The 16,013-nt window shown below is 60.7% G+C and overlaps 1 protein-coding gene across 4 annotated transcripts in view; it reads left to right on the forward strand.

The window, feature by feature from the left end:
• Positions 1-16,013, forward strand: part of SEPT9 (septin 9) — a 142,721-nt gene that overhangs the window by 3,894 nt on the left and 122,814 nt on the right. For all 4 annotated transcript variants that reach the window (XM_023531737.1, XM_023531740.1, XM_023531736.1 and 1 more), the window contains exon 2: positions 10,653-10,709. In XM_023531737.1, the coding sequence (XP_023387505.1) occupies positions 10,653-10,709 (57 nt within the window). The remainder of the gene's footprint in view (positions 1-10,652; positions 10,710-16,013) is intronic.

A 16,013-nucleotide genomic window follows, 5' to 3' on the forward strand; every position in this document is an offset into this window, starting at 1 on the left:
GGACCCCAAGAGCAGGAAGGAGGCAGTCCCCCTCTCCTCTGAGACTCTGCCCGCCCCGGACAGCCCCCCGTGGATGGGCCCTGTGGGGACCTTGTTTCTGACGCTGTTTGTCCATGGGCAGCCTTGCGTGGGCTCTGCAGTTTGCTTGAGATGTACTTGATAAGGAAGGCTCAGCACACAGCAGTGCAGGCCCGGCCGGGGTGGGGGTGCGGGTGGGGGAGGAGAGTCAGCTCCCTGCTGATTCAGCTGGCGGCATTGGGGGAGGGGAGGGCCGGAGGGAGAAGCCCCAGGCCTGAGGCCTCTGAGCACTTGGGTGGGGAGGGAGATGACATGCTGGGTGCCTGTGCCTCTGCCTGTTGGAGCAATAACCTTGGAACACCTGGGCTCTAGGCTCTAGGTTTATGAGGAATCGGTGGGTACAAGTGGTGAGGTGAACAGCCCCTGCCACAATGAGAGACTGGGTCTCCTGGAGGGACCTTGGCCAAGGAGTCCCGATGGCCACTGACAGAGGTCAGCCGGCCTGGAAGCACTGACTGAGGGGAGCCTGTCCTGGCAGGCACCGGGCCCTGGGGTGGGGGGTGCTACAGTCGGGCCTGGGACCGTGGACACCTGGTCTTCTGGGTATTGAGCTTCCTTGGGGACACTGAAGGGTCCCTGAGTCTGGTGGGCTGGTCCCCCCCTGACCCTTCCCTGCTGGCCCAGCTGGGCCTGGGCCCCAGGGACTTTGCCAGGAGGTCCGAGGCCAGCGGGCTTTGCTGCAGCCGCGCTCCTGAGCTCGGGGCGCCCGGGTTGCTGGTCTGTGTCAACTTTCCTCTGGTTCAGTCCTTCATTCCAGAAGCATCTGCCTGGCGCCACTGCGTGCCAGGCTCTGCATGACCTTCCTGCACCGGGCCCTTCCTGGGACGGGCAGCCTGGCCCTGGGTCCCCGGCCTTGAGCGTGGCATCGAGCTGGTGCTCTGCTCCCAGCCCAGTTTCTCTCTGCCTTATCTCCCTGTCCCGCCCCGGCTCGGGTCTGTTTGCAGCCGGCATGAAGGGGGACATTGAGACACAGGGAGTGGTGGCCCCCGGGCCTCTTGCTGTCAGTGGCTTCTCGGAAGCTGTGTAACAACTGAGCTTTGTTCCGGCCCTAATCTGACCTGGTTCTGTGAAGCGTGACTGCTGGCAGCCTGGAGCCTCCAGGACAGGAAAAGGGGCGGCAGCAGGGAGCGCAAGGTGGTCGCACTTGGGCCCCGCTGCTCGCCCTCGGCAGCAGGAATGCATGCCACAGGCCATCCTCCGGGGGATGCCGGCTCGAGGCCTCCAGCAGTCCTCTGTGTCAGGGGCAGAGGAGCCCTGCTCGGCCTCTCCAGCCTGCCCGTGTGGGCCGCAGCTCCCCAAGGGCCCCCCGAAGTGCTGGGTGGGACGAAGAGGGCCGGAAAGGCCTCTGTCACCCACTGCCCGCCCCTGGACAGTAGCGTCTCCCACCCTCCCTGGCCTGGGGTTTCAGAGGCGGGGCCAAGGTACCCGAGCCTTTCCTCTTTAGAGATAGTGGGGCGGGGGCGAGATGGGGGGCGTTGCCCTCTTCTGTGCTCCTCCAGGGAAGTTTAAGGGGTGTGCAGTGAAGTCTAGGCTGTGGCTGGGATCCCCCCGCTCCCCCACAAGGCGGTACCGGGGAGCTGCTTTGGGGTGGGGGTCAGCCATGGCAGCCGTGGACTCCTTTAGAGCCGCCCCTTGCCCTGCCAGGTGCGTTGGCAGCCACCAGATCGTGAGCAGTGGCGACTTTCTGCCCAGGTCGGAGGTGTCTCAGTGAGTGGGGTGCCAGGGAGGGGGTGCAGGGCCGAGCTGGCCATCCGCCCCTGGGCTTGTCCTGCACGTCCATCGGATCTGCCACCTGGGGTTTCACTGCCTCCCCGTAAACTCGCCTCCTGTGTCCACCGGGATCGGATCCCAGTGGGGGAATGACGCTTCTGCGACACGAGCCGCTCAGAAGCGGGTCGAATCTGAGCCCCGTTGTCTTCAGGCCTGCTGAGGACTGGCGATCCGCCAGGAGGGGTCTGGGGGTGGTGTGCAAAACTCACTAATAAACGCGTGACTTTGGCTCTGCAAAGGGTCAGACGTGCGTGTCGGAGGGTGGCAGTCGGGTTGTGGCACTGCGATGACCCGGCGTAGACACTATGGGGACACCAGGCTGTGGAATAACCACCGAGCCACCGAGCGCACGGAGCAGCAGCAGCCTGGGGCTGGAGGCCAGCGGATGGTGATTTCTCGGCAATGCTGGCATCACTCTGCCTCTGGCCTGAGGGGCCCGAGGCGTGGCCAGCCCTCAGCTGCGGGACTGACTGAGTCATTCCGGTCGGCACACCTTCCTCGGGGCAGGAGGGGGGGTGGGTGGGGTGACACTGTAGCTGCCAGGCCTTGGCGTTACTTTAAAAAAAGGTTTTAAGGAAAACTTTTAAAATAGACTGCATCCGTTTTCTCTCTCCCTCTCCCCTTTGTTTGGTCGTTGTTCATTTTGCTCATCACTTCCTGCCCAAGCACGCGGACAGGAAATCGAAAGGACGCACTGTCCAGCCCCATCGGTCACAGCCGCGCTCTCCGAGCTCCCTCTCTACTTGTCTCCACACGCACGGGACGCATCATTCGAGTCCCTCGTCACAGGTCTGTAGTGTATTTTCACAGAGTTGCGAGTCCCTGTAGAAACCGCTTCTAACTGCTCCTTTCACTTGAAATCGGAGCTCAGGCATGGGTGACTTCGCCACCCCGTCACCGGCGCCCTTCAGCGGCCTGCTGACCGTGGCCCTCTTCCCTGATGGTGCCGGTCCAGGTCCTGGAGTCGAGGCTGCTGATGTCACAGGAGCCATGCTCTTCTTGGCTGTGGGACGCGGGCTGGTTGGACACTGGACATTTCTCCAGGCAATGAATGTAGTCAGATATTGCCCACAGCGGCTCCGTTTTCCAGCAGGCCTGGGATCGCCCCCAGACCCAGACGGGGGTTCTTACTCAGCATTTTATGAAGAGGTTTAATGAACAGAAAATGCCATTTGTCCTGATTGTCAACTTGCTTATAGCCACCGAGACGACCCTAGGTGTCCTTGTCACTTAGAAGATCAGTCTATAGTCTTTGGTCCCTCCCTCTCGCTGGCGTGTAACGTGCAGCCCCCCGGCCCCCAGCCTCTTCTCCCCTCCATCTCTTCTTTGGCCCCCATAGAATACATCTGTACCCCAGGAGGTTCCTCCGCTTCCTTGGGCAGCCTGGATGCCCTCCTCTTGGAGACCGGGTGACCGGCCACCTCTCCTGCTGGTCCTTCATTCCGGTGCCTGGTAACTTGTGCAGAGGTTTCTTCTGGAGCCCCCAGGCTCACACGCCAGTCACCGTCCTGTTTGTCTTGCTATCTTCCTAGTCAGTCCTCCCAGGGCCTCTCTACCCACCCGTCCCCCATCCCCGCCTCTCTATGGTCTATCCCTGTGCCCTGATCCGACGGCCATCGAAAGGTTGCGTGAGACGCGTCTGCCCCTCTGGGTACTCTGGGGCGGTTAAGTCCGACGCAGCCTTGTCCCCACGTTCCCCCTACCGCTCCTCGTGCTGCAGGCGGTTCTTGCTTGCTCACCCTCCTCCAGTTAGCCGTGATCGTCTTCGTTAATCTGCTCATCTTTCTCGCTTGTGCAGTTTGTCCACGGCGTGCGTATCGGGGGCCTAAGCAGGAAGCAGAAAGCAGTCGAGGATTTAGAGCTTAGGACCGAACTGGGGGGGAGATTTGTCGTACAGCTTCCCAAAGAGCGGAAAAGCCACACGGGGAACAGGGAGGCGGCCCAGGTCGTAAAGGGTTCATCCTCTGCTTGTTTAGAATGAGAAAAGAAATATCAACAAATCACACATTTTAAACAGCCAGCCAATATCACAAGCATCACAAAATCCAGAAATATCATGTTTTTCTCAGTCAGCTACCCGTCTGTCCTGTCTCCAAAGTTGTTTTCCCCCTACATTTTTGGCTCCGCACTCTGATCATTTCTTTTTATGATGACTTTGTAATATCGTTGTCTTTCGAGACAACAGAAAGTTAATTATCTTCCGAGTTGATCAGAATTTCTTTTCTACTTTTGCTAGTTGGGATGCGTAAAACAGGGCGACTTCAGACAGTTCGCGGTACTACTATGGTGTTTTTGCCCTACAAACATGAGAATTCTGATGAATTCTATCTTACGTGATTTTCCTCAAAAAAGAAATAGAAAAGTATGGGGCTCCGGCGACTGCGTGTGCTGCATTACTGCGCTTATTTCTGCCCAGAGAGACTTTCTGTTTGTTGTTGACGTTAAGGAGAATTGAATTCTCCGCTTAGAACTTCACGTCCGGTGGTCGGAGTGGCCTCCCGCAGGCCAGCTTCTGGCTCCATGCGCCTTGAATCTGGCTTCTCCTCCACCGCCCGCGTTTCTCTGGCCCCAGGCACGGCAGGGTGAGCTCGTGTCCTGTCCCTTCTGATTCTGCACAGTAGATGGATTCGGAAGAACGAGGGGGCGTGCACACCGCGGTGGCCAGAGGTCATGAACTGCACATGGAAACGGCCGTAAACCACGGAAATCTAACCCAACTAAACACCTTTCCAACTCCGCTTCTCTACATCTCCTTAGGGGGAGCCCCAGATGCCAGCCTCCCCTCCACCGGCGCCTGGCCCCGAGAGAGTGTGACGATCGTAGTTAAAATATTTTCCATTTTGCCAACTTGATGTCTGATCATGAGGATGTATTGCTAGGGCCCTTCTCAGTGCCTTGAAAGGGACAAACCTGAGCCGAGGGCCTTGGAGTGTCAGGTTCCTGAGCCTCCAGGGCACTACCTAGAGGTGAGCTGCGGGAAGCCACTCCCACCAGCACAGAGGGTCAGAGGGCGGCAGGCTGTTCCGGGGGTCCCGGGACGAGGGTGGGCCTGCCCGGCAGGAGCTGTGGCTATAGAAAGACCGTACCTGCCGCTGGGGGAACCTCCAAGGTGGAGGGGGGAAAGATGACCCTGGTTCTCCCTTGCTCCTCCCTCCCAGTCTCCTCCGAAGCCTCCCATTGGTCGAACTCTGACCAGACCCAGAAAACCTCAGCCTGCAGAGGGTCAGCTCTCCTGCCACTCAGAGGAGAGCTGGGAGGGGCGAGGAACAGACAGATGTACCCATGCTTAAAGAGGATGCACTGTTTACCTGAAATTCAGATTTACTGAGGCTGTATTTTATGTGGGTGGGACCCAGCATCCAGATACCCAACTGGCAAAAGTTTAAGGGAAGGGCTCGGTGGGTCCCTGGTCAGCACTGGTGTCATGTGACAGACTTGGCCATCTGCTGATGCTGTTCCTGCCACATGCAGGGGCTGCTGGCTCCACCCCCCACCTTCCCCCACCTGTGAGCGGGATACCAGTGTTGGCTACTCAGGTAGACTGTGAGAGCCACCCAGAGAGCAGTCACGTCCCTTTTTGTCACCAGTGTATCCAAGCTCCTCAAACAGTGCCCGGTGTGGAGTTTGATGCTCAGTAAGCATTTCTGCGAGTCTTCAGTTTGTAGATGCAGAAATGGAGTCTCAGAAATGGAGTCGTACTGCCCAAGATGCAGTAAGAGCTGGAGGCCGGTTTGCACCCCAATCCCCTTTACACTCCTCGCACCCCAGAGCTCTCACCGAGGATATGCCACTGCCTCAGGGCCTTCTCTGGCTTCTGGCCCTGCAGCTAGACCCTGACCTCAACCCCAGCCTAAGCCTGCACAGGGGCCAGGGGGGCTGCCCCAGAACCAGCAGCCCCCTCTGGTTGGCCTTTTTGTATTGGGGCAACTGCTTCTCACGGGGCCGGTGGGCTGGAACCCCCCCTCCCCCTGACAGAGGGGGACGGCAGGTCAGGGTGGGAGTTCAGAGAAGGGACTAGAACCCCCGGCGTCAAGGCCCCAGGCTTTGCTGAAAACGGACTTTCTGCAGTGTTTCGTCTTTTGCAGAAGCATATGCCCAAGGCAAAAGGATTCCTCGCCTGGCGGAGGAATAAGTTGGGATTCCCTTTAATCCAGGGCCCCAGCTGCCAGCCCTGGGGGTGGGGAACAGTCACCCTGCGTTGGGAGCAGGGGACGTCACCAAGAAGGTCTCATCCCCCCCTCAGCACAGCCGCTCCGCTCAGTGGGGAGCAACAGCCAAGGGCAGAGCTAGCAGAAGGGCGATGGGGCTTATCTCCTCCCCTCAGGTTCCTCTGAGGATAAGCTAGAATCTGACTCTTCACCCCCCACCCGGGACCCTTGACTTTGATCCAGTCCTCCACGGGACAAGGGGGACCAAGACGTGTGTCCTGGGGTCCCCTCCGTCCTGGGCTCCAAGGGGCAGGGAGAGGCAGGTGGCTCCTGGCCAAGGTCGCTGTGACCTCCCCGCCCTTTCCTGAGGGACTCTCATGAGTTTTAAGAAAAAAATGGAGAATTGATTCTTTTCTGTAGATAGATAGGCTCTTGTCATTGAAACTGATGGTTCGTGCATGAGTTTTCACAGCGCCTCTTCCTGCAAAGCTCCCTTTGGAGAAAATGGTCACTTTTGGACTAGAGGAAGCTGTCCAGCCTCCTCGTCGTTGGCACAAGAGCAGAATGGGGGGTGTATGTGTGTGTGTGTGTGGGGCTGTCACCCTCCCCTAGCGACAGCCTCATTCCCGCTCTGCCCCCCACTCAGGTTAAGCTGTGTAAGACCACAGAGGGGTTGGGGACAGCCACTCTCTGATCGTGGGTGTTGACAGTGGCTGCAGCCCTATGAGGAGAACAGGTGCGATGTGTGGCAGCCCAGTCATTAAAATAATGATAACAGACTCAAGAGTCTGTGGAGAGTCTAGGGCCTCTTTAACCATTTCAACGCTGTAATTTTCCGGGTTCCATCCTGAAATCTTGGTTCAAAGGAGAAAATAAAAGGCCTTCACACTGCCCTTCTCTCGCCCATCCCGGCTCCCCCCAAATTACACGCACAGGGGAAAACCCATGACACAGGCATCCGGGTGCCAAGACACGTGGGCCAGCTCCCGTCCGCAAGGCTGCCGTGCCAGGTGAGGCCGTACCTGGTGGGACTGTGGTGAAGGGTGGCTGCCTCCAGGCCACAGTCCCCAAGGAGGGCTCCCCCGCCAGGCGGCGGTGGCTGTGTGCCCCGAACGCTGCTCCCCGGGGGATCCCGGATCACCCTCTTTCTCCTGAGGACCGAGGACCCCCGTCTGGTCTGGACACCTTCCTCTCTGCTTTCGAAGGCTGCGTTTTCTCTCCGGCTGGGACGCAGGCCAGCGCCAGTCCCCACACCACCGCCCTCCCTCGCCCTGTGCTCCGTCTCCCCTGCCGCGTGTTTTAATCTCCCAGCCTCAACACATTCAGCTTCGCGGTGTCTGTCACTGGCTGCAGCTCGTGAACATTTACAGAATGGCCTTTGCCACGGCCCAAGTGAGCACAGGCACCAGGCGCGGAGTTTCTGGGCTGGGAGGCACCGAGATTCTGGACCCCCCAAGTCCCAACTGTTTTCTGTGGACCTGGGGAACCACCCTGCCTTCCTCTAATGTGCCGTCCGCCCTGGAGGGTGTCGACCGCCCTCAGCTGCGGGGGAGCCTGGTGGAACTGGCCATCTTTCTTGGGGTAGCAGTGCCCTGGCTGTGATATGCCTTGGTTAGAACCCCTCTATTTTGTTAAAATGCATCAGCCCAGCCAGCCAAGCTCTGTTAATTCCTAATTACAGGTCTTTGGTCCAGGCTGGCGTATGTGGCTGGTGAGCAATAATAATAATAATAATAATAATAATAGTAATAATAATAATATAGTTAACATATTGATATTGGTAATAAAATCGTTTATTGAGGGCTTATTTCGTGCCAGGCATTGTGCCAAGTTCCTGCAATGTGTGGCCTCATTTAACCTTTGAGTAAACACCTTTGAGTAAACACCGTGTCTGCCCTCCACCCCCATTCTGCGGGCTGAGAAGCTGAGACTCGGCATGCGGGGGGCATTCCTGGGACCCACAGCGAGCGCCCGGCGAGGTCTGGATTCAAACCCTGTTTGTCTGACTCCAGACCTTCCTGGCTCCCTGGCCTCTGAGAACTCGAATAATTTGCTGTGGGGCGACGCCAGGCAGCTGAATTTCAAATCATCTCCTTTCTTTCCGAATATGTTTTATTTTAAAATCACATAAAAATAACTCAGTTCTCAGCTAGACCAGTGAGTGAGCTGTTAGATGTCCTGGAGGCTTTTCCGGCTGCTTCCCTTCTGGCCTCGGACACGGGCCTGAATAACTGGGTCTGGGACGGAATTTCAGCGGCTCTCAGCCCGGGGGTCTTTGTGGGGAGGTGGGCGTGTGTTAGGGTACAGGCCCCTCGGATGCTGCTGCCCCCTCTGCATTAGCGGGGAGCAGGCCTGCGTCTCCACAGTGCCAGGGGCTGCATGGCACCAGCCATGTGTTTTGGGAAGTCGGAAAAATAAACAGTGTAAATAAGATAAAAACTCCACCCGAGAAATGCGAGACAGAGCCCGTCTGCCGTTTGCCACCCCCAGCGGGTCTGGAGAGACAGGCACCCCCGAATGGATCCTCTTCGTCTTTACCACTTCCCGGAAGCCAGAGCAAGGGGCACGGGTGGGTGGCAGCTGGCCCGGGGGAACACAGCCGGCGAGACTCGCCACAGGAATGCTGGGCCCGGCCCTTCCCGATCCCTCGCTGCGGTGTCTCCTTCCTGGGGACGGGATTTGTGAGCACGGCCGTGGCTCGCTGGTGCCACTCTTAGCCCAGGTAGCTCATGGTGGCAATGTAGAGTGGGGACAGGCGATGGTGATTCTCATGGGCAGCCCACCAGAGCCACTCCAGGCCAGGCCTCATCTAATCTCAAGGGTGCTATCAGTTCTGCGGGCCAGGTGCTGGCCCCTCCTGCCCCCCGAAGGCCTACGGCCGTGGTCTGGCCTCCGCCTGGCGGGGCTGGCCTGGGGTCCCTGCCCCCGGTTGGAGTTCCAAAGGAAAGGAGTGGCGGTGAGCAGACACGTCACCAGTCAGGCGGGCACCGGGGGCAGGGTGCTGGCCTCCCTGCCGCGTGAGGCCACGGCATCAGTCACGCTTCTCCAGAGGCACAGAACCCGCAGGAGAGACAGAGGCAGAGAAATAGAAAGAGCCAAGTCCAAGTCCGAAGGCCGCGGAGCTGGGGCAGCCGATGGTGTGTCTCCGGCCACGTTCCAGTGGGGCAGAGCGCGGTCCCCCTTCCCCACCTTCTGTTCGGCCCTCGGCAGGTTGGAAGATGCCCGCCCACGTTGGGGTGAGGTCTGCTTTACTCAGCCCACCGATTCACACGCTAATCTCACCCAGAAACACCCTCACGGACACGCCCAACTGACGCGTGCCAGCCACCATCACAGTCCCCGGGGTGGCTGGTGCTGGCGCGTGCCTGGGGTGCCACGGGACAGCTCCACAGCTGCGGGGCTTCCGAGCCTCACTTCCTGCATCTGTGAAATGGGACGGTGGCTGCCCCCTGGGGTTGCAGGTCGAGTGAGTGGGAGGGTGAACACGCAGCTCGTGGTGGTCACAGAGCCTTAGCAAGTAGACGTGGTTGCGACTGCATGGCGCCTACCTGGCCCGTGGTCACTCTGTGTCGGGTCGCTGACCACCTGCCTGGGGCTCTGGAACCTTCAGAAACATGGCCGCTGCATTCACACCCAGTGGGTCATGGTTCTGGTGTGCATTTATGGAATGCATGCGTGCATGCATGCTACGAGAGCCTCCCTGGAGGACTGCAGGGGGCAGCTGGCCCCCAGCGCCCTGGTGGTGTCAGGTGGAGGGGGCTGCGGGCAGCGTCCGGGTCCCCCCCGGTCCCTCCCGAGCCACAGGCCCTGCTCCAGCTTGTCTTGGTGTCTGCGAGGGAGGCTCGCGCTGGGCCACCTGGGGGTCCTGGCGGCCCTCTGAAGGGTGGCCTGAGCACACGGCCTGGCTCCCTGCTGCCCCGTGGCTGCCCGACCCGGCACCTCTTGGGTGTGCTCGGCAAATCCCCTCACGTTGGGACTTGCCGGCCATAAGCCTCTCCGAGGATGGGGTGCTGGGCCGAGGGGTGTGCGTGAGGGCGGAGCGTGTGCAGCGCGAGGCCGCGTGTCCCGGGTTCTGCCCTTGTCTCCTCCTGGGGGCTGGGGAGGGACAGCTCGCCCGCTACCCTCCCAAACCCAGCCCAGCCGCCCCCGCGTTACAGATCCCGGTGCAGGAGAAGCCTGTCCCAACACAGGTGGACGTGGGCCATACTGGGGCTCCCCGTGCCTGGCTGTGTGCCAGCTCCTCTCTGCATCCCGCAGACGATTCCCGTGCCTGGCAGGCTTGAGACAACCCCAGAGTTCGGAGTGTGGTGGGCTTGGTCTATTCTGGCCTCGGTTCCTTGTAGCTGTGTAGCCTTGGACAAGTTCCTCAGCCCCCCGGGGGTTCGCCTCCCTACCTGCAAAGTGGGGTAGTGAGAGTTAGGTGGGAACACCTGTGAGGAGGCCCTGGCCCCAGTGCCCGGCCTGCGGCCAGCGTCCAGAGGGAGGCGGCTGTAACTGTCGTGGCTGCTGGGTCTCGGTGTCACTCGGGAGGTCTGGGGCCTCTGGCCTCGCAAGGGGCTGGTTCTGGAAGCCCTGGCAGGAGCGGAGGTGAGGATGTGCCCAGTATTACTGTCTCCCGGCTGCCTCATGTGACCTTTGCCCTCTGCCCGTCTTTAGGAGTCACACGGACCTCCAGCGATCGTCTCCGGAAGCTCGGCGACCCAGCTGGCCCAGGTAAGCGGCTCGTTCAGCCTCGGTCCTCTTTGTTCATCTGGGACAGGAATTACTGCTCTGAGACTTGGGAGAGAGTCTACCGGCCTTGGGCCCAGCCTGGAGGGTCAGGGGGCAGGACGAGGACAGGGAGGGGGTGGAGCAGTGGGCGGGGCAGAGGGCTGGACAGGATGGGGGCGGGGCAGGAAGTAGGGGGGGCAGGGGCGGGGTGGGGCGGGCTCTGGGCCTCCACCGCCCAACCTTGGCAGCTGGGATTGAGTTGTGCAGCTTCTCCCCACTGGGCATCTGTGGCCTCCCTGACCTGACCCCAGTGTGGCTGTCACAGGAGCCTTCCTCGTTCTCTGAGGTCACGTCCGGTGGCTTGTGCTCATTCTGGTGGCCTCTCCTTGGGGGACGTTGGGGCCGGGAGTTGCAGGGACTTGGCTCCTCTAGGAGACAGCCGATTCCTCGAGAAAAGTGAAAATGTGTTGGGGACCTACTGGGTGCCAGACCCAGGCAGGACCAGTGGAGGGGACGTAGTGGTGACATAGCAGGCGGGGGCTGTGCCCTCATGGAGCAGCTGTCCTAGGGGAGGCACGTGCCACCTGGAACCCACCTCCCGTCTGCCGGGCGCCCTGTCCAGCAGACCTTCCGTGGTGGGGAGATGTCGTCATCTGTGCTGACCGGCGTGGTGGCCGCCAGCCACGTGTGGCTACTGCGCACCTGGAGTAGGCACTGCTAAGTTTATTTACTCGCTCGTTTGCATAGAATTATTTAACTAATTTATTTTTAATTAGCATCCACTTCCTATCTACACGTGGCTAGTGGCTGTGGATTTGACAGTTCCAGGCCATGCCGGTTACCTGGGCCCCCAGAATTCCACGCTCGGATACCCCTGGGCTCACTTCCGGGGCCGTCGCAAACCTCTCCGCAGGTCTGTCTTCCAGAGGTGGCGCTCGCCGGTGGGCTAGGCACCCCCAGACCCGTGGAGTGGCCGAGGGGCACATCGTTGCAGGGAGCGGGGTGGAAGTGGGGGTGACATGGGGGGCGCGTGGTGTGCAGACTCCCCCTGCAGTGCAGACTGGGGCCGGCCGTGGGAATGGAAGGGTGACGCCCGGCTGGAGGCCTCGGGGCAGCGGAATGAGTCACGTCGTGGTTAAGCAGGATCCCCGCCCCCTGGGCCATGTCGGGCCACTGACCGCTGGACTGCCCGACTGTCGCCGTGTCTCTGGGGAGCTCCCGTCTGGGGCCTGTTGCCTCTCGTCTCCCTCCCTCTCACCTGCGGGGCTGGGTCTAGGGGCTGCCTCCGTGTGACGGGCTGGGGCGAGGCCCCGCGCTTTGGGAGCGACCCCTTGGGGAGGCTGGCGCCCTGGGCCACGTGGACGCAGCCTCCTCTGGCTGTTACTTCCCTGTGCTCAGACCGGCCAGTTCCGTGCCGTCAGCACTTGGCAGCCGTGACCAGGCTTGGAAGCCTAAGGCATAATTTGCCGGAGCTCAGGGCTGCGGGCTGGTGATCTGGGTTCCGCCTGGGACTGCCTGCTGACACACGAAATCCTCTCTCTGGGGCCCTGTGGTCGAGACACGCTCTCCTCGTCTTCCCGGCTGCCAGTGGCTAAGACCTTGGTCCAGGACCCCCGGCCTCTCAGCCTCCAATCCCCCTGACCCTTGCCAAGGGGCTGTGTTGCGTGCGGTGCTTCATCCGTGATCTTAGGACCCCGGGGCTGCGTGTGGGACCAGGCCAGGGATAGCTGAGCCCGACGTGAGCCCCAATACTTTAGCTCAAACCACACCACGGCCAAACTTTCCAACAAGCCCACGCACTTTCTATGCTGTTTTCTCTTTTAAATGGTATTGTTAGACATATACAAATGTAACGAATAAGACAAGGCGCCTGTGCCCGCTCCCATCCTGCTCTAGAAATAGGTGTTAGGGGCGTAGCCGGAGCCCCTGGCCCGCCCTTTCCACGTCCTGCGTTCCCGCCGAGGGGTCTGCTGGTCCGCGGCACGCTTGGCCGTGTGTCTGCAGACAGCAGCGTGTCTCGCCCGTGGGTCGTGTCTCCCCCTATGTGTCGGGAGTGTGAGGGGGTGTGTGTGGGGGGGGGCTGCGGCTCTGCCGTCTCACATGCTGGCTGGCTCTGAGCTGGACCTGCGTGGTCCTGGTGCCTGCTGCGTTCGCACGGACTGCAGGGAGGGCTCCTCTGCGTGGGCAGGCGGGGTCACTCCCCACGGGGCTGCGGACGATGTCCTCGCTTACCAACACTGCCAAAGGCCCTTGGCTGTGTTTCCTTGGGCACATCAGCTGGGTGATGGGGACGCCCACCCGCAGCCCTCCCACGTGCCCTTCCGGTTTGTTCTCCACGTGCACGCACTTCCTGGGCCTTGAAGCCACTCTGGGCAGCTGCCTCCCAGACCACAGTCTCTGGCCGACTTTTGCCCTGGTTCCCAGGCCTGTCTGCGGCCTGGCCCAGCCAGCCCTCTCGTCCCTGGAGACTTCTCCTTCTGCCCTGCTGCTGAAACCTGCTTTTCCTCCTTCAACTACCTCTGGGCTTGGTGGTCACCTCCCCAGTCCCACCCTCATCCCTCTGTAGCCGGTGAACAGTGTCCTTCCCCAAGTTCACGTTTCTCCAGAACCACAGAAAGTAACCTGGTTAGGAAATAGGGCTTTTACAGACGTCGTGAGTTGAGGCTCCCGAGAGGAGGTCCTACTGGAGTTAGGGGAGGCCCTGAGGTCGATGGCCGGCGTCCTTCTAGGAGCAGAGAGCGCGGACACACAGGAAAGATGAGGTGGCCGTGTGAGGAAGGACGCAGAGGCCGGGGTGATGAGGCCAGGAGCCCAGGAACGCCCGGGGCGACCAGAACCTGGAAGGGTTGAGGAAGGATTCTTCCCAGAGCTCTGTCTCCTCGGTCTTGGACTTCTGCCTCTAGAACTGTGACGGAATCAGTTTCTGTTGTTTGAACCCACTCGCTCTATGGGGATTTGTCACAGCAGCCACAGGAAGCTACCTCCCCACCTGGTTACTGCGGATGGAGGACACTCTGCCCACAGAAGGGTCTCCCTAAAGCACCGCTTGTTGGGGCCAGCCCCCCAGACCCCCTAACCTTTCTCTCCCACTCGTATGCCCCTTCCTTCAGAGAGACTGCCCTGCTCTAGGCCCGGCTAGGGCCCCGCCCCGTGAGTGCTCGGCGTACACTCAGACACTGGCTGTGCCATTGCCTAACCAACCGCCATCGTCCCCGTGGACAGTGGGTGGTGCAGGGCGGGGCCTGTCGAGCTCATTCACCATCTCTCCAGGGCCCCGGGCACACTGTCAGGCACAGAGTGGCTGCTCAGGAAATGCGCTGAATGGCCAGGTGCCCTGTGCCAGGCTGCGGGGTCAAAAGGGAGGGAGTGTGCCTTTGAGACAGGGAGCTGGTCAAGGAAGAGACGGCCAGAGTCTGGGCTGCCTGGGGACCTTGCCCCTGGGCTCCCCGAGCGCATTGCAGCTTCTCCCACCCACTGTCGCCTGCTCCTTCACGCCGCTCACGTCAGTCCGGCCATCCACCCGGGCACTCAAGAGGTCTCAGCGTCCTCCCTGACCTCTGCCCCGCCCCCGAGCTTTCCCAGGCCAACGGCCGGCCCAGATCTCCTCAACTCGCTCTCCCCGGAAACAGCCCTAGGAGGGGCTGCCGTGGTCTTGGCTTTGTCCTGGTCAGGCCTCTGCTGTCCCTCCTCACCCCACCCGGCCTCCCCACGGAGGCCTCTCCCCGTGCAGGGGGCTTTCGCTAGTTACCGCCCACGTGCCAGCGACTGGGCAGTAGCTGCCGTCCACGTGAGGATCTAAACAGACCTAGTCGTGGTTCTCTTAAAGAACCCTGGGCTCCCTTTTCCCATGGGACTCGCCCGAGGACAGTGTCCACGGTGCTGCCAGCCCGGCCCGGACTCCTGTCCAGCCTCTCCGTCCTGCTCCTTCCCTCCCTGCTCCCAGGGCTCTGGCCGGCCCGTGGGCCATGTCTCCAGATTCGGCCCTGTGCTGGGTCACCCCTGAAGGCATCCTCGTTATAGGGCAACGCAGACCCAACTGGCCGTCCCCTGTCACGGCTCGGCCTTGGGGATCCCGTGCCCTCCCACCTGCAGGCCTGGGCACTCTCGGGGCACACAGCAGGCAGGCAGTAGATATTGTTGATTTGAACTCAGTCGGAGAAGCTTGGGTGAATTGGCCAAAAAACAAGTTTAAAATAGAAATATCAGCCTTCTTTCGCTTCGTTGAAGAGTATCGTTTCTCATTGTTCGCCTCCCGGGGAGGAAATTTAAGGAGAACATGGTGTCTCCAGGGACGAGGAGGAGGACAGGCAAAGCCATGCAGCGGGGCAGCTGGCAGGCTCGTGTGGCTGCCTGCGTTTAAGTTATTCAACTTAATTATTTAACACAAAATTAAAACTCAGTTCTGCAGTGGCACTGGCCATAGTACTCAGCAGCCACATGTGGCTGCCATGTCGGACACCACGGGTGCAGCTGGCCCCCCTTCAGGAATGTTGGGGCTCGGGGCCCCTGCCGCTCACCGCAGCCCTGGATGGATGGCTGGCTGGGCCTGAGGGCCGTGAGCGCTGGAGTTCTCTTCCACACTGACCTGAAAGGACCCCCAAAGCAGCAGGCCGGCTGGGGAACCCTGCAGGGTCCCGGGGACGCTGCATCCTGGGTTCTGTTTATTTAGGAGCAGCCAAAACTCGAGGCACGATAAAAAGTGGGGAGAAGATTCCAGAGAGGAACCCACGCTGCTCCAGGCAGCCAGACTGGGCCAGCCACACAGGGTCTCCTGCCCCTCTGCTGGCAGGTGTGACCGCAGTGGCCACAGGAGGGCGGGGGGAGGGGTCGGGATGGAGCAGACTTCAGCGATCCAGTCTCATGAGAAGCCACCTTTTAAAGTGAGAGGTTGTGTGGGGCTAGAGCTGGGAGCGCCTCACGGAGGAATCCACCGTGGAGGAATCCGTCACGGAGGAATCCGTCACGGAGGAATCCGTCACGGAGGAATCCGTCACAGAGGAATCCATCACGGAGGAATCCGTCACGGAGGAATCGCCAGCAGCTGCACCGGGGCGGGGGAGGGGAGAGGCGGCAGGAACTCCGAGCCTGGAGAATATCCTTTCAGGAGGATCCCTCTCCCCACACCTCCCCGCAGTCTGGTCTCTCCCCAGAACGTGCGGAGGGGCACAGCCGTGTCTGTGCCCGTCACCCTTCCTGAGTCCCGCCACCTCGGGCAGAATCCCATGGACCGTGCGCCTCTCCTCCTGGCTGGGCTGGCGACGAGCTGGGGCTCGCTGGCTGGCACAAGAACTTTCCCAAAGCTGTGGC

Source organism: Pteropus vampyrus, unplaced genomic scaffold (assembly GCF_000151845.1).
Source record: "Pteropus vampyrus isolate Shadow unplaced genomic scaffold, Pvam_2.0 Scaffold72, whole genome shotgun sequence".
Taxonomy (NCBI): domain Eukaryota; kingdom Metazoa; phylum Chordata; class Mammalia; order Chiroptera; family Pteropodidae; genus Pteropus; species Pteropus vampyrus.